This window comes from Aspergillus pseudonomiae, assembly GCF_009193645.1.
Source record: "Aspergillus pseudonomiae strain CBS 119388 unplaced genomic scaffold BDV37scaffold_119, whole genome shotgun sequence".
NCBI classification, from domain to species: Eukaryota; Fungi; Ascomycota; class Eurotiomycetes; order Eurotiales; family Aspergillaceae; genus Aspergillus; species Aspergillus pseudonomiae.
This window is the reverse complement of record NW_022476111.1, coordinates 19,997-40,573: the sequence shown is the minus strand read 5'-3', so window position 1 is coordinate 40,573 and position 20,577 is coordinate 19,997. Positions and strand designations below refer to the sequence as shown.

Genomic DNA, 20,577 nt, shown 5'->3' with positions numbered 1-20,577 from the left:
GGAAATCGGGGATCGAGGTTGCACCTAACGGTCAATCCATGTAGTTAATACACGCCAATATCGGAAGCAAGCCAATGATAGCAATGACCGTTGACGGTGGGTCACCCATCCTGTCACATTGGGTGCAGTGCATGAGCGATAATGTCCCTCAAGTAGGACAAACATCATAAATGGCCATGGAATTGGTTTATTTCTTAATAATGCGCGTGTAGCGCAGCATGAATTGGCGAAGTAGGATGCCAGGGGTATGATTTAGGCCGGCAGCTAGGGCTCGGGGAATCAGTAGGGTTACTCACGAAGAATCCACCTCCGCACCATTGCGTGACCACCCATTCTTTCCTCTTCCTAAGCTTGCTCCTGTAAATTCTGTTTACTTTCGGGTATTTACCTATGGTTCTAATGATGCCAGAACAAGGCCAGCCATCGCGCTCACTACAGCCATACGTTAATACAGCAGGCGAGATACCGATTGATGTAATATGACGGGAGTCCATCGTTATGAAAATGAAGCTAACGAGAGGGCCTAGGATGAGTTCAGTATCTATAATGAGACTCTGCCATCAGATACCACTTCTCTGTCATCATCTGTCCTGAACTACGAATATGAGAACGGTCGGCGATATCACAAATATGGTCAGGTATTGTTATATCGAACTGTAAAATTAGTCTCATACTAACAGTCGCAAAAGGCACAATACATGTAATCTAGGAATATGATACGTTTAGGACCCTGAATTACTGATACAAAATATAGCATGCCAAATGATGAAGCAGAGCAGGATCGCCTCGACTTGGTATGTCAGAGATTAGTCCAATGGCAACGAATTTATGAATTACTAACACTGGTGCAGGTGCATCATATGTGAGCCGTTGAATTGATGACCGCAGAGGAGAATGATACATTAACTATTCCTGAGGTTTTCCGTGATACTCAACGGAGAGCTATTTCTCGCGCCCGTCAAAAATCCCCAGACAATTCTGGACCTGGGAACAGGTACAGGTATCTGGGCGATAGATGTTGCTGAGTATGTATTTTAGAAATGTTTCCATGCAAAGGACACGGTTAACTACATGTAGCCAGTTTCCCTCGGCCAAGGTTATCGGGAATGACCTGAGCCCCATCCAGCCATCTTGGGTTCCCCCAAATGTCGAATTTGTTGTCGATGATTTCGAGAATGTATGGATGCACGATCGGAACTACTTCGATTATGTTCATGCTCGCACAATTTCAGGGTACGTATACAATACATCCCGGCTCTGAGCATTCGGATCACAGTCAACTGATAACCGGGGTCAGATGTGTCCAAGACTGGGGACGTCTAATGAAACAGGCCTACGACCATCTGAAACCAAACGGATACTTCGAATGTGCTGAGTTCGCCATAGATGCTTTCAGCGATGATGGGACATTCAAACAAGATTCGCCTTATCGAGAGTATATCAACAACCTCAACAAAGCGGGTGACATCACCGGAAGACCGATGAATGTTGCCACATCTCTGCAGGCCTGGATGAAGAACGCAGGTTTTGAGAGTGTGACTGAGGCGGTCTACGTGCTTCCGTACGGACCATGGCCCAAGGATCCTCAGCTTAAAGAGATTGGGAAATGGCAATATGTGCAGGCCCCAGAGGGCGTGGAGGCTTACGGTCTTCGTTTGTACACACAAGTGTTGGGATGGCCGGAATCTGAGGCCAAATTGCACCAGGCTCTTGTTAAGGAGCAACTTCGGGATAGGTCTTTGCATATTTATGGGAAGCTGTACGTTTCTCGGGATTCCGCCTTCGGTACTCCACTGTGGTGATCTTTTGCTAACTGTCGCTCAAGATATGTCGTCTATGGTAGGAAGCCAGGGCCGGAATGATTTGAACAGGAGTGGCGCGCATTGTGATGTTTCTGCAATGTCGGGCGTGATACGAGATAAGAAAATGGATACCGGCTCCTTGATTCTTTTTGAACATAGGCAACCGCAAGTAAAATTGACACGGATCTTTGTCACCCTACAGTATTAAGTAGGTACCAAGTACAGAAACCACAAGACGGTTTGATAGCTCGAGACCATCCGGTTCGTCTTACCCTCCAGCATCACTGACCATATCTGGCTTATATCACGCACCTCGTTGCTATCTACGTAGATAGTGATGGCAACTGGGCTGTAGAAATCTCTGAATAAGGCGGATGGTGGTGCTTGGTCCTAATCCAGGGTTACCTTTGCCCCAGGAAATATCTGCTTCTGGTGGACCTCAATATGAGTAATGCTGACTCAAGATGATTCACTAAAGGAATAAGAAAAATGGCCCACATATTGGACGAAGTAGACTTCGGACGATGTACTTGTTCTTCGTCCGAGTTACTGCGTACTAGCGCAAAATTGGTCCGAAGTGATCGCTTTTCGACTTCCGGTTACTTGGTGGGTCCTCGGACGAAATGGACTTTGGGTATTTTGGACCATGGAGCACCACATTTCAAACGTCGAGCTGAGCTCCAAACAGAAGATAATACCACCGATTTTCTTGAGCCAGAATTGAGATCCCCTGAGCGTGGCGGTTTGTTAAACTTTTAGTGAAACTTATATAAGTGATCGAATCTGCTCTTTTCGAATCCTCTCTTCTTTTCATCTGCACCATCACAACTTTGGATCTCTCTCAAGAATGACTGCAATAACCGTTGGTGTTATCGGGGCAACTGGCAACGCAGGCCAGACGGTGGTTAATGGTCTACTGTCTTCACCAATAGCCTTCGTACGCTGCCTGTACTTGGCGATTGTTTCTCAAGCTGTGCTAACCTACACTATATAGACCGTCACATCTTTCACCCGAGAATCCTCCGTGAATCGCTGGGAAAATCAAAGGCTCAAAGCAAATGGTGTTTGGATTGTCGGCTATGATATAAGCGGTCCCCATCAAAAGCTCGTTGACCAATTAAAGAATATCGATGTTCTTATCTCCAGTATAAATTGCGAACATCTCGACTTGCAGCTTCCTTGGATCAAAGCCGCAAAGGAGGCTGGCGTTAAACGTTTTATTCCCTCGGAATGGGTGGGACCATGCCCTAAAGGTGTCCACTGGATCAAAGACCATGTGCGCTTTTGCTCTTCAGGTACCTAAATGACCATATTTACTAACAGCACTTGTAGAAACTTGAAATCCTAGGCGCAATTCAACGGGCACGTCTGCCCTATACCGTTATTGATGTCGGTTGCTGGTATTCGGTCTTTGCCCCTGAGGTCCCGTCCGGCAAGTCAGATAAAGCTCATATGCCCTATATTGATCACCGTATTGTGGAGGATGGAAACCAGAAATTTGCCTTGACTGATATAGCAGATGTTGGCAAGTATTTTGCTCAGATTGTGGCGGATCCTAGGACTATCAACAAGCATGTGTTTGCGTACACAGAGGTGCTTAGTATGCATGAAATCTGGGATACCATGGCCATAGTCACGGGCGAAGGAACCGGAGAAGGACTACGTATGTCAATATTGATTATTCTTTTACGAACGCAGCAACTCCCCATATACAGAAATGGCTGGCTAATTCTCATATATGTTCAGGTGTCTTTGGCAGATATCCACGAGATCATCGAGACTTACCGAAAAAGACTCGAGAATAGTCCTCATACAATGCAGCATCCAGATAATATTATGGACTGTGCCAATTACAATATGGGGCAGTATCGGATATCTTGGTGTGTACGAGGAGATAACACACCAGAGTACGCCGAATACCTGGGGTACCTAGGTTTCTGGAAGCTGTTTCCAGATTTTCAGAAGGGCACAAATCTCGAGTCGTTCTTTCGGAGCATTGTTAGCGGGGAGATTGACTCAACCAACGACCTTGATCAGTAATACTGTGCATAGCTTTCGAGGTCGTGACCCATATTATGGTTATATATCGCCCCATTTGACCATAAACGGATTATTGGGGGAATGTTAGGATATTGGAAAGACATGATCATATGTCAGAGATCATCCAAGAACGAATGTATGCATAGTCAGCGATCAGAAACCTACAACAGACATAAGGCGACCTGTCATGTACAAATGCACTATTGAGCTTTCAGATAGCAGCCTTGCAGCTGCGTACTCTTCTGTGTATATTATAGACAAATAAAATGTATTTCAAAAAAGTGTCAATCTAAATCCATCTATAACGAAAGGTCGCGGTTCCGCTCCAAAGCGAAGCACTTAACAAGAGCGACGACAACAAACGGACTTAGACCAGACTGTGTAGCTGGAACAGACTAAGGAGTACTCATTCCAACCCATTCGAGAATGCAAAACTATCGACCAAAAGCTGGAAACACAGCTTTCACCTAAGCGGATCAGCAAGAGATCCGCAATGAACGTAGCATATTTCCTTAGTAGCTGAAGTCACGGGCATGCTCACGGTGGCTTCCGCAAGTTCCTGCCTCCTCCTGGTGGGAAGCACCGGCACCATTGACATTAGCTACCTTGGAAGCAGGCTTAGAGCCCGAAGCACCACCCCAGACGGCTGGACCGGGCATGGGATAATCCTTCATGCCACCCCAGATACTGAAGTTGAACGAGGGGTCATCCTTCTTGTAACCGCCAGGGAATTTGATGGTAGGTCCGGGTGTTCCATGGCCACCGCCGGTGACCTTGACCTGCGCGCATCTGGAAGCCCCGTCAGTATCAAACTAGAGTCATGATCGAGACGGGAAGAATAACTCACTCGTAGTAGAACTCAGCTTGACCATCATGTGCTCCGTGAACGCCTTTCCCAAGTGTTAGCATTCTTGTTTATATTTCCATAAATTGCGGAAGACATACCGATGTGCTCCGACCGAATAAGATACTCGCCATCCGGCAGATCCGCAGGAATAGTGAACTCGATACGGTCCTTTCCCCAAGTGCACCAGGCATCGGTTTTGATATCCTTGCTCTTATCACAGATGGACTCCTCGTGGATCTTGAACCAGTCACCGTCGCCCTGGTACTTGTTGGCCGCACCAGGAGCCTTGGACATATATACAAGGCCAGGGCCAGGGTGCTTCATCGTAGCACCCACACCAAGCTTCATGGCAAGCTTAGCCCCGGCCTTAACCTCCGCGGTGCCAGTCTGTCCAGCAAAGGTAAAAGAGCCTTTGTTACAGCGGAAATCAGGCATATCCGGGGTCATATCATCGCGGGTGTTTTTCCATTTGGTCGGGTTATATTTCTCGGGCCGGGTGTTGGAACGGACATACTTGTTAGGAGTGCTTTCCTGGCCATCAATAACAAGTGTATCGAAGAAGTAATGGGCCGAGACAAAGGGTGCGATGACCGCAGTGACGAGAAGAGAGAGCTTCATGTTGACAATACAAAGAGGATGGGACAAGTGAATGAAAGGGCCAGCCCAGACAAAATAGAGAACGTGCTATAGCAGAAATGAGCGAAAGAGATAGACACACAGTGGCTTTGATGAAGTTTTTGTTCTCTGAGATCATTCGGTCTTATATAGATTATAAGTATGGTCCGGGCGACATACGCATTTCAGGGTCTGGTATCAATATGATGCCGATGTCCATAGCATTTCCCCCAGGCAGTATAGACAATCTCTATATCAGAAACATGCCAAGGCCGTCAAGATTTGTAGGCTAGCCTATGTCACCCGTGTCTCAGATCAGCGGGTCTGCCAATGCCAAGTCTTCAATCTTCAAATGCCCACTAGCTAGAAGGGTTTAATATTACCATAGCTGTTGGCTCTATCCAACCCCTGTAACTAGCTTCACGATCCTGTTCTTGGCCTTAGGGATCTGTATGGGCCATATTGCGTTTCTTGAGCCGCCATAACATTAAAGTAATCTAATATATCGAACCTGAGTCTAAGGCATTTGGACTTAGCATGCAGCAGGTGAACCGAAGCGCAAGCCTTTCAGTAACTAACTTAATCATGATAGTCATATGTTACTTGATAACAAAGGAATCTGGCACTATACTGCGCAGTACAAGGTTCGGTCTTCAGGGGGCCAATGGTTGTAATGGTATATCTGACTGCTCAAAGCAGTAGGCTGTCAATAGAATCTCGTATAATAGAGCTATGGTATAACATTTCTATTTATTCATGTTACATCCACATCCGGCCCACAATGCTTAAATAGTAGTTTGATCCGTATGTAGCGGCTTATGTAGCCCTTACTAAGGCGAATAGGCCCCACAAGGCGTAGGCTAGGCTCCATCGAACCAGACCAACCTCACCGGTAACCAGCCCGTACCACAAAGAGTTGATGTTAACGAGTTCCTAGAGGACAGGGGAGCACAGCTCGTATTCGGCAGAGCCAGTGGTACTTCATTGCCGATGAGATCTTCACATACCAACCCAACTTACTTGGCTTGTATCACATCCTCTGGTAGCCCACGCAAATCGGAAGGTCCAAGGTAACTCCCTGCATATTGTCTCAAAACTTGTTGCAGTATGAATCAACCAGGGTGATGCAAGCGACCTGAGTCCGCTTTCTTCATCTCTGCCTGGCTTCTTGGACGATTCTTAACGATGGCCGCAAATCCCGACGATATGCCTTGTGAATGGCCATGATTACCTCCTTTCCGTGATCCTTCGAACCAACTTCGAATTGGTGTGGTTTGTTAAACTCCCGTGACTTGTAAATAACTATGTCCTTACAGTATCATCCTGCAATAGCTCTAGACGACGTCCTGTCCAATATACAGGGTCTTCCTGGAAATGGTTATGAACAGGCGATGGTCGCGACTAGACTCCGCTAGTAGCTGGGATTTGCAAACCCACACGGGCGAGCAATGTGGGTCATACCTCCTGTCCAACAAACCTTCGTGCGGGCCTTCGTTTCTATGTGGGCAGGGACATTTCCGATGAAACAGTCTGGCGGTTATATCATGCAACCATCCGTGTATCCACATCACTAATCATAAAGTTGCTGTCCGGTATCCAATTAAACTCTTCACCATCCTAAGACTCATCCCTTGTGATATAATTCCTCGAGTGACAACGGCTCAAGCCGCCTTCATACACTTCTGGCCCACTTCGATCCACGGCACTAGGTCTTCGGGTTGCGGTGAAAAGCATGTGCTTGCCAATGGTGTCCACCATCAACGGCCGCGAGTATAATCCTCAAAGCCCCAGAAAACTACGATACAAGCAAACCACACCGACCCGGCGAGAATATGTACAATAAAGGTGGTGAGCGGCCACAGCATGTAACCCTGGTATGGGGTCGAAGCTGGGACGTAGAGGAGCGCTACTTTGGGTCCTAATAAGCGGAACGCCACCTGGGTTGACACCGACGGCTAATATCCGACCCTGGGTACATGTAACAACGAACGTAACTTTCCCGAATTGCCTATCACGAGGATTCGCTAAGTTCATATTGCTGTCGAAGGATATACATAGATCTACACTCCAGGAATTCAACTGCGGATCCCTCGTCTGTTGTTGGTTGATCAAATAGAAACCTTCCCATTGGCCTTCTGATGTGGCTCCCAAGCGATGATGAGCCAACGTACAAAAGGGTCTAATTTGAGACAGCTAGTCTCAGTTGACCAGGCAATTCAAGAAGTTCAATTCGGTGAAGCCTGCCATTGTACTTTCTTACTGACCCCTGGTTACAGTTGAATTAAATATCTCCTGGAACCATCGGGCCAGGATATATCAATTTCCAGGTCAGGGGCACATGTCTCAGTAACAGGCGACAAATTGGAGTTTCTTATGCTCATCTTTAAAAGAAAGGCTAACCCTCTTCCTTATCCCCAAGCAAACTTCCCTTCTACAAAGAATCCAAATCGACTTACCAACATGGTGTCTGCCAATCGGCTTCTAACTTTCCTTGCTTTTTTTGGTGCTCTGGCGAGTCCCACTGACCCCACGTTCACCGAGGCCGTTGTTCATGGCGAGGGGTTATACGAGCTTCCGCAGATCGGAGAAAATATATCCAATGCAACACGCAGCGAGGGACTTCATCGTCGCGCTACAGAACTCACAACCAGCAAGGACGGTGTCAACGCCGCGGGATATTACTACTCCCTTTACAATGACAACCATGCCGGCGCCGAGTACACCGAGTACCCTGACAGTGGTCGGTTCCAACTGAAATGGAACGTGGATAAAGAGTTCCTGGGAGGGAAGGGCTATCGTGGCGGTAGCACGCGGTGAGTAAACTGTTCCGTTAGCCCCCAGCTGTGATTTCCACTGACGCCTGTCTGTGGCTAGGAAATTAACCTGGGATGGCCACTTTAAGGCGGAGGGTGACTATACTCTGGCAGTCTATGGCTGGACTACGGACCCTGTCACCGAGTGGTACATCGTCGAGCAACACGGCACGGGCACCCCGGGTAATGGCCATATCCTTGGCCAGGTCAATGTCGACGGCGGGGTATATGACGTCTATATGCTTCCCTACAGGAATGTACCGAAAATCTACGGTGTCACCAACTTCAACCAGCTGTGGTCTGTCCGTCGCAATCCTCGTACCACCGGTTCAGTCGATGTAACAGCTCACTTCAAGCGCTGGAAAGAGCTTGGACTCCAGCCAGGCAACCCCGTCTTCCAGATGCTGACTGCTGAAGGATTCAAGGGCGCTGGAAACCTAGATTTCCAGCTACACTAAAACACTCCGTCGTGCACTGCAGGGCAGATACGCTTCCGTACCGGGTTAGTTTGGAGGTGTATAGGGCAAATTCATGGGACGAAGACCAACCTTTCAAAGCCCCAATGGTTATAGGCTATACACTATTTGATGTTGTGTCTCCCCAGTACTTAAATGATAATCTCCCTAGAATTTAGGAATTTGTGTATTGATGTTCGGTGGTCGAGATCATCCCCTGTACCGCCAGAGAGGCTTTGCGCATATCGCGTCACACTAGTCCATGGGCAGAAACAACAACATAGGAAAAGTCAACATTTCAAGACAGGAAGAAAGTGGGGACTTGTAATGATCATCTATCAATACTGGTAGTTTACTCGTGCATAATGTTCTGAGCCATCTGAATACTGAGACCCGAACAGGACTCCGTTACTTTTTTTTCTCTGGACACGTCACATTCAAAGGTGATCGACTGACGTGTCCGCTCTACAATTCGCTTAGTGAAAAATCGATTGACCTCCACAGGGATTGCCATTTAAATATTTGAATAACCCAGAAGCTGGCCATTGAGAATCAAGTCAAGTTGCAGCACATCATCCAACAATCTCCAACATGCCGAAAACCTACGTGGGTGTATCCAACCTACCTGTGTCTGGGCACTGCTAATCGTTATAGGCTATGCGATTGCTGTTCCAGAAGAACGAATTGAACCAGGTGACCACGCAATGGGAGAAGAGGTAATTAGCAGCATCGATGTAGCTCTGTGGGTGGTTCTAATTCTCCATTATTGTAGGTATATTTCCGATATTGCCAAATTGGGAGGTCGAGTGACTCGGCTCAACAGCGCACCAGCTGCTGCCGGTACAAACAGCTTCATCTACCAGTAATTATATCCCAGCCGTCAATCCTAACCAACACCCTGATTAACCAATGTTAGTGTGACAATGCCCGACAAGTCTGCAGGCATTGAGACGGTCAAGTTTGGCCCAAAGCGGTTGGAAAAATTGGGCAAGCTTGAAGGTGGTTGGATTGTGCCTGATAAATGAGCTCATTGCCGTCTCACCGGAGGGTACAATGGTAGCAAGCGACCACAGGTCTATACTTGGTATTAATTGCTTGCCCTCCAGTTTCCTGATTGCATTTAATGTATAGCTTTTTCGTTCAAGTAGGACATATTCTGATTCTTTTTCGCCTGGTTGCTTGGTTCCTTGTCTGATCTCGATCATACCGAGCAATCTGAATTATATTTAAGCTAAACTTAGGATGTTCAAATTCCATGTGGCCTATTATTCATAAGTCCCAACCCCTCGAATTGAGCTGATAGAGCCACCTTGGGAATCTATACCAAAAGACACAAGTGTTCTTATGGGACTCTTCTTCCAAACGCCAAGTGGACAAACAATTCTAATAGCTCCCGGTGAAATTTAGCGGCCGCTTCTTCAACGCAAGAAGCTCCTCTTGGTTACTTGAGCACAGCTCCTGGGCTGGATCACTACTATTTTCGGCGACTAAGGATCACTCGCCAATGCTCAGAGAATCTGCAAAAGGCATGTAAGTACCGAAATATACTGATATATTGTAACTTGAGTTCTTGACTGATTTTACTAAACTAGGCCGTCAGCATGATATTTCAAGCTCTCGGGGATTATATACCTTCTAACAACTGCATATCCCTATTTTAGTACCGGTCTTGAAAAAGTCTACTATTTTTAACACGAAATAATATTTAGTTGACTGTTAATGCTAGTAAGTTCAACAGAAGTTGTAGCCTGGTACAGATCACTATATATCTCTTTCAGTTCCAATATATGATTTTACAAAGTTATTTCTATCTACTACCTAATAAGTTATCGATTTAAGCATGAATCACTATTCTGTATCGATCGTTTGGACAGATAGGGAGTTAGGCAACCATTTTGGTGTTCTACTGTCTACATGAACAACTTTGATAGTGCACACCAACATGTCCGTAGCCACATGGGCTCTGTACCTCCCTACCAGCCTTGTCGTATTCCTAGAGCCGTAGGGATAAATGGCAGGTTGCGAAATATCCAGTTATAAGACTAGTAAATTTGACCTGTTTGAAACTAGTCTACACGCTATCACTAGTTCCACTTCTTCCACAGGCCAGGAAACACCTGCATGATCCGCTCCACATCCTTCACTGAATTGTACCCATGGAAGCTGAAACGAACGCGTCCCTTGCCATTGGATGCGTAAATACCACTGTTGTGTAGTTCATCCACAATTTCTGAAGCCCCTGCACAGTCAACCGCGACACTGGCTCCGTGGCGCTCCACCGATCTTGGAGTTGTTGAATGGATTCCAACCCTTTCCAGCTCCTTGAGGAGTTTGGTAGTTAGTGTTTGAACATGCACTTCAATGTCAGAAGTGGCCCATTGATCCAGGTATTCAACACCAGCCACGAGAATATATGTAGACAAGTATGCGGGGCTGCCACGACTAAAGCACATCGCATCATCGCGAACATCAATCCGATCCGTCTCCCACCGTGGCCGTGCCACTCCCATAGATAGAGAATACCATCCAGCTGTCCCAGGCGTCCAGTTCGGCTGACGCTGCTGGTTCCAAAAAGCGATTGCTGTTCCAGTCGTGCCCAATAACCATTTGTAACAGGCCGAGAATGCAAAATCTGCAACAGACGCGTGGATGGGGCTGTACCCAGCAGCCTGGGTAAAATCAACTAGAAGAATGGCTCCGACTGAGTCCGCAAGGGCGCGGTAGAAAGAAAGATCGACTCGAGCCCCGTTCAAATACGAGACGTAGCTCACCGCAATAAGCCTTGTTTTGTTGTTGACTATGGTATTCATGCTTTCTCCTCCTGTGCAGTAACGCATCTCTGGTGTTCTGTGACTAGATGAATCCTGACTCCGTTGGGATTTGAGGGCGAAAGGAGCTACCAGGCTCGGGTATTCATCAGCGTCAATACAAACATTATCCCCTTCCGCCCAGTCCAGCGACTCTAGAATCATGGAGACCCCCTCTGCGACGCTTGACGTGAATCCAATCTCTTTACTGGAAACCTTCCAGGAGCTGGCAATCAAAGTACGTGCTTTATCGAGGAGCTTGCCTTGGTCTTCGTAACCTTTGTGTCCCCCAGCTTTGTCGGTCATGTATCTCGACAGGGCATCACTGTGAGCTCGTAATGGAAGGCTATCACCAGCAGTGCAAACATGAGTAATGCCTGGTGCGGGGTGAAAGGAGCTCAGATCGAACAGCGGTTGATCAGCCATGACAAGAAGAATTTCCTTTATCTAATGAGCGCTAGCTGTGACTGGTTCAGGACACGGTAAGATCCGTTGTGACGAAGTTAGAGCTAGTGTTGTATGATTTCGGAGTAGAGAGGCCTGAAGAAGTTTGACTACCTTTAAAACTCGGGCCACTCAAAATTAGTTCTATCTCTGAGTCATACGTGAGTCAGGGCTTAAGAACCTTGTAGATACTTTTGGAAGAGTCGCAGCTAGTACCATTTATCTAATCGATCGTGCTCGCTGACCACTGCTTATGTTAAGGGCCGTGGTCTCGGAGGCATATTATTGAGGGCCAAGATAGGAAGCTGCTACGAAATAGTAAAAGAATAAGTCGGGAAGCACTTTTGGATGCGTTGATATAATACCAGTTCAGACAAGGTGCCATGGAAAGAAAGCCCTAAACAATGGTCACTTCCTGACCAACAGAATTTTCCACTGAGTAATGCGGTCCGCTAATCCGCGCCCCAGATACCATTGGGGTTTCGGGTGGCTCGGTTATCACGTTAGAGGCAAATTATACAGTAAATAGGGTTAAAAGTGGAGAATACAGCACGATGCTGCGGGGTTCGAGCCGGAGAAGCAAGGGTATAGTAATCCTGGGGAAATTTCCATATTTCAGCACGATATGGTGAGGAACGTTAAAAAGAAATATACTCCTGTACTTGCTCTGGCACAGTTAGTGATAACGGCATGATGCGCGCTGACCTTTCAACTTCCAGAACATTAGCTTCTGCAGCCAACGGCTCTGGTTACCAGTGGATCTGTTATGCATTGCCTTAACACACAGCGTGTGAGTTCAATATCTGCCAATATCGGACAACATATCCGGGTTCTTCTGGCATAAGGCCTCGCAGGTATTCGCACCGCCTTAATATTGAGTATATGTACTCAATAGACCTGGCCCTTCAGCCTTCGACTTTTAGTCTTCGGATTGGCTCGTACTTGCACTCTCATTCGAGCCTTAAGGCCACTCTTCACGGTTGTTAGCCTTTAGTAGATTTTAGACTTCGTCGGAGAGTCGTATCTAGCCAATGTAACTAAGTGGTCGCTGAGTGCTTGAACGAAGCTCCGCTGCTCCGGGGGCAACACCAACAACACCTTCATATCCTCACATATACGCACAGATCAAAGACCGTGCTATGTTCAGTTAGTGATAACTATCTTGATAAACCCTTTCTATTCAACACTAATCTGTAACTATTAATATATAGTTTCCATTGAATTTTTAGCCCTTTACTTTCATGAGATGAACCAAAATAGAGCACTTTATACACAGGTGCAGGTTTTTAGCTACTAGAAAACTTTGACATCTTTAGAGCAGAGATTGCTAATAGGCGCCATCACTTTTGCTTCAACAGATTCCTTGGACTTTCTTCCAAACATTTTTGGTAGTAGGGTTAGTGGTGGAATAGCTCTAGAATATATCGTGTGATGGCCGAACCGCTACCCGGTTACGTAACTTAGGTTGGCAGCCAAGCAGACCAGTGGGGCTGATGATGTTCGACACAGTCTGCCTATGGTGGCTATGGTCTGTGGCTATGCTTGTCAGCCAAGTAGTACTTAAGGCGACGCTGGCCCATTAACAATATTAACCTTGAAGGGAAATACCTATTATTTGCGATTAAACAGAACAGTCGCCACCACACCCTTTTACTACTATAAAGCTAAAATAAATTATTCCGGAGAAAAAGGACTGTTCGTATTCTACTTTGTGAAACAATATGTCATCAATACTCAGTGGATTGCGACATCGACAGGAGCCATCAACACATCAACATTCATGGAAGATAAGCCAAACCATCCCGACTCCCGCAAGGTCTAGGGAAGAGGAAATACAGATACCAGACCCAGCGATTTTTAGAGGAATTTCTATTCCTCCCAGTCACACATTCAGTGCTTCCGATGTCTCGGACATCGAGAAAGTCGACATTCTATACCCATCGACGAATCACCTAGCAATGCATCTATGCCTCATTGAATGTTTCTATAAGCTACAGAACGACGTTATGCATTCCAAGGACTTAGACGCTGTTATTGGACCAACTGCGAGCCATCCTGTCTCAATAGAAAACCCCCAAGGCTCCAAAGCACTCCCTACGGCTGCAGATGCGGAGATGGTTCGTACAAGCCAGATGAGGAAATGGGAACTATTCGTAAAAGCAGCCGTTGGCCGTTTTAATATTTGGTGGCAAAATGTCGACAAGGCAATACGACATGCAAAAGCATACACAACCCCTGGTCCAGCGCAGCAGGACACTACTACTCTCTCTAAAAACTATCTTCCTCCATTAGATGTGCTGCTAGTGTGGTACAGCTACATCATCCACCCTTCCTACCCCTCAGACTGTGTGGAGTTTGGTAAACAAACCGCATATATGCTTTGTTTCCCTTGGCACGCGCTCTACGAAGTCATTGATCAAAAAAAAACTTGTCTACAACTTGCCGACGGCGGCAGCGAATATGTTTACGACCATGTCATCACAGTCGGTGGACCTTCTTTCTTGTCTTGCGTCCCCACCCCCGTACACCGCGTCGGTGGGCGCCCAGTGCTCAGTTGATCTTGAGCATGCAGTGATGATGCAAGACAGCTTTATTCATGACACACATCAGCTTCTCTGGCTCCGCTCACCAGCATGCTCAGGATCATTGAGCCGCTGCGTGGAGAGATATACAAAGTTTCTCCTTCTCGTACAGCTACATCCAGACAGACGTACGAGTTTGACACCAACTTGGGATATTGAACTCGCCTTGAGAACCCATCAGCTTTATGCAGACAACTTTCACACGTTCGCCAGCCGACCTTCTAGTGGAGACTTGAGCTACGAAAAAGTTCCAAGGCCCTCGGAGACCAAAGAAACTATGGCAAATAATATAACAGACACCACCACTGCTGATCTATGGAAGAAGCAGTTTGCAGAGCCATATACCTGTTGTCTCTGTTGGGCTTGCGAGTGTATCAAGGATGCCCATGGCAGAAGTGGAATGGAGGCATCTACGGAAGGTCTCTCCCGAGAGCGTATAAAAGAAATCCAAAAGACGCTCCATTTCTACGCTTCCGTGGAACGCGCACGAGAGTCTGGACAGCGGCTCCCGGCTTCTCGTCAGGCCAAGAAGAAGGAGGAAAAGTGGGAACTAGACTGGGGTCACGGTTGGCGGGAAGTGGTTGTCAAAGGTAAATTTGACGAGAATGGAAATATTGTTAAGAAGGTTGTGAGAGAGAAGCCGTACACTTCGCAGATTAACTGGATGCTGGGAGCTACGTAATGCGTGTCTTAATGGGATATGATATAATGTTTCTAATTTTTTTGTAATATATAATTCACGTTGTTGCCCTCGTCCACAAGTATTATGAAACCTACTAATCTATTTGGATTCTTTTAATACTCCGAACCCCTGCAACTAAGAATTGTTGAACAAATATTAAAATTTATATCGATTTCAAAATATGTAAAAAAAATAAAGTGATCGCTGGAAATGCTAATTTATTGAATGTCGATTTGAAAATGAATAGGGTTGAGCAGATTGAACAGATTTAGTAGATAATAATATGGAAGATGCAGGATAACACGGACCAGCCCTATATCAATAAATTCAAATCGTGGGAGTATGTTGGGATTCCCTGTCATTCGAGGAATTCGCATAGTATATCATGGGCTTGGTATTCTCTGTAGGCCAGCTGTTGATTTTGGTGAATCTAGAATAGTTAAAATTCAATCAAGCGATAGGTCAATATCATCATCTCATGTAGTATACTACTTTGAGATTTAACTCTCACATAGAAGGCTGCAATCCCGCGATGTATTCATGGATCGCCTCTTGGATTGCTTGCTTACATATCGCCGTCATATCTCTTTTCGAGGTCGAGCTTTGTAATTGTCAACTTGGTTGATCTTCAAGACTTTTGAAAAAAAAAAAAAAAAAAAAAAAAAAAAAAAAAAAAAAAAAACTTCAAGCTGGCGTATATCACCCTGGCTGGGGACCGATAAGGTGAGACTACCTAATTACACCTTGGCCGCGGAATGGGGCTCGGATAGCCCCTTGACTTCATCTTGGATGATAAAACACTCAACAGTGAAAGCAGGGACTCCAATTTACTAACCATGCGCTTTATCATGCATCTGCCCTTTACACTGGTGTTAGGGCTGTGTATCTGACTCCTCCCAGTCAATACAAAATACCATTGGGAAAGAACAGGGACATAGTGTATGTCAATCCAAAGAAGGGCTCCCAATAAAGATAAAAACATATCAAAACAAAGACACCCATCCCAAGTGGCCGCAATCATCATATTTCTCACCCATACACACTATAAATATTTCTGAATAAGTGGAGGACGCTGGTAATACGTCAACCAGCGAAAGCCGTCAAGCATACTCAAATACCCTCATGTTTGTGCGTCACTATAACATACTTTCATCCAGCCGACATCCAGCATGGTAAGCCCTTCCAGAGGCTCCTCCTGCTCCAGTTCCGACTGGCTAGATACTCCACGCTCTGCCAGTTCATCCGCGTCCAGTACCTCCGGTTCCCAAAATCCGTTGACTAGGCGCACAAAGCCATCGCTATCACACTCCTCCGGATCAGGTACACTCAGGACCGACTCTAAAGCCTCCTGGTCCACCATAAGGAAAAACTTATACCGGCCTGCTTCTGGATAGTCAGAGTAGCCGATAGGCTGCTCCACTGGTGGCGCCGTCGCAGCCCACTCTTGGAAATGCTTGCGTACAAGAGCGGTAGTTGCGCCATCAAAGGATCTATCTTCGAAGACTGTTGGGGCGAAGCTGTCTAGTAGATCCAGACCGTTGTAGAAATCGAGAGAATGCCTAACATGGTAGAGGAAGCGAGTCATGAACGTTTCCCAATCAGAGTCACTTTGATATGTGCAGCGATAAATCACGAAGCCCCAGGTCTTGAATCCATCCATTTGGATGAGTCGTTCCAGGTTGTCGGCGTTGTTCAAGAATGATTCCATGGTAGGGTCCCGTTTTGATAGGACATCAGGTCGATAATTGTCGGGAGTATTCATTGCGGCTGGGACCTGGTGTAGATACTGGCGTTTGAAGGGATAGAATGGGTGACTAATCATTGTAGGGAAGCGATTGACGAGGCGAAGGCTACAGACGGCGGGGAGCCTGAGCCGGTTGCAGATAGGGAGAAGAATCCGCGTTGTGTTCATTGTAAGTTTCGAGAGATTTTTTGAGTTGGGGTGAGTGGCTGATGGTGACGGGAAGTAGAAAACATCGTGGTTAAGGGTTAAAAGGGGTGAGGTGAGGAAGAAATATAATCATGTGACAATGTTGCAACGCATGATTCTCTTGTGTGTAGTTGGGATTACGTGAAGGAAATACTATGGTGAAAAGTATGGTCCGCGCGATGTATATGTAAAATAACTAAACAATAATATCGAGTCGAACATGGGAAAGCGACTTCTTAAATATCTAGACTGCTCTATGGATTGCTCGAAATTAGGGCAGAGCTTATTAATATTAACCCCAAGGCTAACTGGAGGTCCTAACAGGAGCGTTGGTATACGCATACATCATTCTGTGTAAGACGACAGCTTCATAGATCCCTTCAAGCGTATGGCGCATGATAGTAATATATCTACGAGGAAACCCCAACATAAACGGAGTACCCGACTCCCAAACTCTGGCAGTTCGATCCAATGCTCGGGTTCCATCGGTATCACTAAGCTAGGGTAACACTATACCTAGTCTCGATAGAGGGGCAGTTGTTCACTGTCCACCAGGGTATGGAAGAGCTGATATCCAGACACAACTCCAGTTTGAGTGGGTCCCATGGATTCTGTGGTGCTGGTGGCTGTTCCAGATCCAGTGCTAGTCGTGGTGCTGGTAGCAGCGCTCTTGGAGCCGACGCCAATACAAACAGCGCGCCTAGCAGTGTAGTTAAGATTAGCAAAGAGAGCGGTGTCGCAGTCGCCTGATAGCCAAGTATTCCAGGCCAAAAGCTCGGCTAATTTCACTCCGTAATCGGAAGCCAATTTCGCACATGTGTATTCTGGTCCAGGGGTTAGTAGTGATTCTCGGGGAATTGTGGGAGTCCATACCTTCGGCATCATAAACGTCAATCGAAGTGAAACAGTTACAGTTGGAAACTGTACCAAGCTCCGTGGCATCAATAGGCAGGCAGTAAGTGGATATATCCTCGGGCACTATGTGCACGGTTAGCATTGCAATTTATCTAAGGATCGGTGTGCTACTTACAAGTGCTATTCTCGTACTTCTTAACACAGTAACTGTAAGTCGATGTGAGAGTGCAGTTGGCCATGTCTTTCTCGAGGCTTGGGTTCCACTCTGCCAGGTCTTCACTCGGTATTTCGTTTTCCCGCGCAAGATCCCTGCAGAGGGTGGCAAAGTAAGGGGGATTCTGGTATAGATAGCAGTCTGGAATAGTACCTGGCGCAGTAGGGAGGAGTGGGGGTTCGATGTACTCATAGCCAGGATCGTTGGTGCTTGTTGGTATGGCAGTATTCACAGAAGATAAGGTGGCCGGGGGTACAGCGGTTGGCAAAACCCCAGTGATGGTATAATTGGGGTAGTTGGTGATAGAACCAACAGGTCTCACGCAATACGCCTTGCCGAACTGCAGATTACCGCAATTCTTGCCTAGACCCGGATTAAGAAAGTAGAAGTCGGCTAGAGAAATGGATTGGGCCAGGGTTACTGGGCCACAATCATCTCCTTCCATAACCTAAAGAAGCCATTGGTGATCTCTTCGATGAACAAAGTATGCAGAAGCCAAGCATCACTTACTGTATACCACAGACTACAGTCGTGGGAGCTGCCATCTGCTGCATTGGTCGGGACCTCTGCGACACCACTATTACTAGCGGTTACTGTGGGACTAGGATTGTCGTTTGATGTATGGTTGAGGTAACCGTCTGGAGCACTGATGAGAGAAAGTTAGAATGTTGACAGACTTTGCACACACTGGAACTTGACTGCCAACCGAGCCGGCCGCATTTGCTTACCTTATACAGACCTCATATCCAATAAAGAATGGACTGTTGAGACACAGAGAGCTGAAGTTGGGATTCCACGCGAGGAATTGCGACAGAGTTACATTGCCGAGGCCGCTGACCACACTATCGCACGTATCACTCGCCTGCCAGGTGTGCGTAGTGCACTTGGGTGGTACACAAAGGCTCTTACCCACCTGCCGTGAAAAGGTCTGACAATAAAGGTCCAAGTAGTTGGCTTGCAGCAAGTTATATGTAGACACACTTAAAGACTTCGCCACGGAGTTACAGTCGTCCGAGGGTTTCACCTCGTAAGACACATCACAAGCTGGTTTGGAGGTAGCAGTGGTAATAACTGAAGTTACCGTCGCCGTTGCGTTCAGGGCGTATGGGACTGGAGAAGTGACACTATAACCTGCGATACCACAGCTGGATGTCAAAGAATGGAACTTCTCTTCCAAGCCCTCATCGTATCCCAAGGGGTGGTTTAGTTGAACTTCAAGGACCCCCAGCGTGCATTCCGAGCAGGCGACCGTCACATTTGGTACAACGTAATGACTCTGCCAGGATAGGAACAGAGGATCACAGTAATTTCCTCCTCTGTTGGGCAGAGCACGTCAGAGCCCAGGAACTAGATGGTGAGGGCAGCAGCAAAGTCACCTACTCGTCTGTTTTACAAGACACCTCAAAGGTCAGAAGGTAGTTATCGGCGATGAACGTAGCTAGGAATTCCATTAACACCAAGCTGAAGCTGGGATGAAGGTAATCACCTGGATATGCTACGTCCTCGTAGACAATCACATCGATACTTGCAGTACAGGCGGCTTGGACAGTAGCTCTGGCTGTTTTCAGAGACCTATAGCAATCATCGACGCAAAGTTCCCTGACTGCATCGTAATCCAAAATAGCATTGCTAGCCCTCCTCAGTATTGAACCAATAAATGTGGATTAACGCCTTACGCACTCCTGAGAGACAGCAGGGAGAAATGGCGGACAAGACACATTGGTTGCCAAGGCCGCTTTGCATCCATCACTAAGTCCTGGGTAGTCCACAAACATCTGAGTGCCAACAGGTTGTTGTCCATGTGCCGATTGAATTAGCAGGGCTGCTAAGGCAGCCCATACCCCTTTCATCCTAGTTTGAGAGCAAGCCATCAATGTTTAGGCGAGAATACATTCGAACGGATGTAGCGACTGTTCGTAAATGGCAGATAAAAGCATTTAGTAGGATTGATGAAAACTCAAACAGATAAGAGCCCTAAGACATTGCTCCCCTGTAAGGAAGGCGAATTCCAACATTATTCGAACAAAAGGGCCACAGAGAAATCCGTACCTAGTAAAGGTTGCACCTTCGGAGGATCCACATAATTTGCATGATCTCCATCCTACTGGTAGTCAGGGCCTGACTCACCTATCAGACATTGTGCAGCGGGTCGAGAGGCTGCCGGATGTTGCACCCGCCACCAAACTAGTAGGAATTGAACTTCGACATGGTTCTGTTCTTCCTTAGCGTCTCGTGGTTTTTCACTCCTGTGTTTCGGGTTTCTGGGAATTGAGGGCCCTCAAAGCATCGAGTAAATCACTCAAACTACCGTGGTTAGCCAAGTGATAGCCAAAGGGCCACCGGCCCACACGGACCAGATCGTGCTCGGCCCGTTAACCACACGGAACACGCGGTTCCCTGAACATTTTGGTCCATCTTGTAGTCTCGAACCGGCCTGACAAGCATCACCTAGCGAATCAGCCTAATTCCTGATCCCGCAACACTTGTGGAC

General features: G+C 46.8%; 9 protein-coding genes across 9 annotated transcripts; 5 read left to right on the top strand and 4 right to left on the bottom strand.

Annotated features, from left to right (window-relative positions):
• Positions 1-402: 402 nt before the first annotated feature.
• On the top strand, positions 403-1,862 carry BDV37DRAFT_288468 (class I SAM-dependent methyltransferase; the record flags this gene model as incomplete). The annotated part of the gene is made up of 9 exons (XM_032088271.1): positions 403-474; positions 528-638; positions 690-700; positions 755-794; positions 852-862; positions 918-1,025; positions 1,078-1,233; positions 1,298-1,759; positions 1,826-1,862. 9 exons carry the CDS (start codon positions 403-405, stop codon positions 1,860-1,862), a joined length of 1,008 nt encoding a protein of 335 aa, XP_031935803.1.
• Positions 1,863-2,649: 787 nt separating this feature from the next.
• Positions 2,650-4,000, top strand: BDV37DRAFT_290975 (isoflavone reductase family protein; the record flags this gene model as incomplete). Its single annotated transcript, XM_032088838.1, has 4 exons — positions 2,650-2,739; positions 2,797-3,078; positions 3,135-3,469; positions 3,518-4,000. The coding sequence occupies 4 exons, from the start codon at positions 2,650-2,652 to the stop codon at positions 3,840-3,842; spliced, it is 1,032 nt and encodes a 343-aa protein (XP_031935802.1). The 3' UTR covers positions 3,843-4,000.
• Positions 4,001-4,354: 354 nt separating this feature from the next.
• On the bottom strand, positions 4,355-5,307 carry BDV37DRAFT_290974 (lytic polysaccharide monooxygenase auxiliary activity family 9 protein; the record flags this gene model as incomplete). The annotated part of the gene is made up of 3 exons (XM_032088837.1): positions 4,355-4,631; positions 4,690-4,732; positions 4,788-5,307. The coding sequence occupies 3 exons, from the start codon at positions 5,305-5,307 to the stop codon at positions 4,355-4,357; spliced, it is 840 nt and encodes a 279-aa protein (XP_031935801.1).
• A 2,457-nt stretch (positions 5,308-7,764) lies between these two features.
• On the top strand, positions 7,765-8,575 carry BDV37DRAFT_276066 (glycoside hydrolase family 11 protein; the record flags this gene model as incomplete). The annotated part of the gene is made up of 2 exons (XM_032085494.1): positions 7,765-8,117; positions 8,179-8,575. 2 exons carry the CDS (start codon positions 7,765-7,767, stop codon positions 8,573-8,575), a joined length of 750 nt encoding a protein of 249 aa, XP_031935800.1.
• A 588-nt stretch (positions 8,576-9,163) lies between these two features.
• On the top strand, positions 9,164-9,597 carry BDV37DRAFT_288464 (uncharacterized protein; the record flags this gene model as incomplete). Its single annotated transcript, XM_032088270.1, has 4 exons — positions 9,164-9,178; positions 9,227-9,288; positions 9,345-9,434; positions 9,489-9,597. The coding sequence occupies 4 exons, from the start codon at positions 9,164-9,166 to the stop codon at positions 9,595-9,597; spliced, it is 276 nt and encodes a 91-aa protein (XP_031935799.1).
• Positions 9,598-10,440: 843 nt separating this feature from the next.
• BDV37DRAFT_263283 (pyridoxal phosphate-dependent transferase) lies at positions 10,441-11,870 on the bottom strand. Its single transcript, XM_032083527.1, has one exon. It carries the CDS (start codon positions 11,803-11,805, stop codon positions 10,657-10,659), a length of 1,149 nt encoding a protein of 382 aa, XP_031935798.1. The 5' UTR covers positions 11,806-11,870; the 3' UTR covers positions 10,441-10,656.
• A 1,674-nt stretch (positions 11,871-13,544) lies between these two features.
• BDV37DRAFT_276064 (uncharacterized protein) lies at positions 13,545-15,087 on the top strand (the record flags this gene model as incomplete). The annotated part of the gene is made up of 2 exons (XM_032085493.1): positions 13,545-14,205; positions 14,279-15,087. The coding sequence occupies 2 exons, from the start codon at positions 13,545-13,547 to the stop codon at positions 15,085-15,087; spliced, it is 1,470 nt and encodes a 489-aa protein (XP_031935797.1).
• Positions 15,088-15,798: 711 nt separating this feature from the next.
• On the bottom strand, positions 15,799-17,029 carry BDV37DRAFT_263281 (uncharacterized protein). The gene has a single exon (XM_032083526.1). The coding sequence runs from the start codon at positions 16,997-16,999 to the stop codon at positions 16,208-16,210; it is 792 nt and encodes a 263-aa protein (XP_031935796.1). The 5' UTR covers positions 17,000-17,029; the 3' UTR covers positions 15,799-16,207.
• A 173-nt stretch (positions 17,030-17,202) lies between these two features.
• Positions 17,203-20,547, bottom strand: BDV37DRAFT_263279 (LysM peptidoglycan-binding domain-containing protein). The gene is made up of 9 exons (XM_032083525.1): positions 20,136-20,547; positions 19,767-20,060; positions 19,573-19,715; positions 19,467-19,524; positions 18,815-19,402; positions 18,597-18,732; positions 18,048-18,534; positions 17,891-17,995; positions 17,203-17,841 (listed from the first exon to the last, which is right to left on the bottom strand). Exons 2-9 carry the CDS (start codon positions 19,955-19,957, stop codon positions 17,534-17,536), a joined length of 2,016 nt encoding a protein of 671 aa, XP_031935795.1. The 5' UTR covers positions 19,958-20,060; positions 20,136-20,547; the 3' UTR covers positions 17,203-17,533.
• Positions 20,548-20,577: the final 30 nt, after the last annotated feature.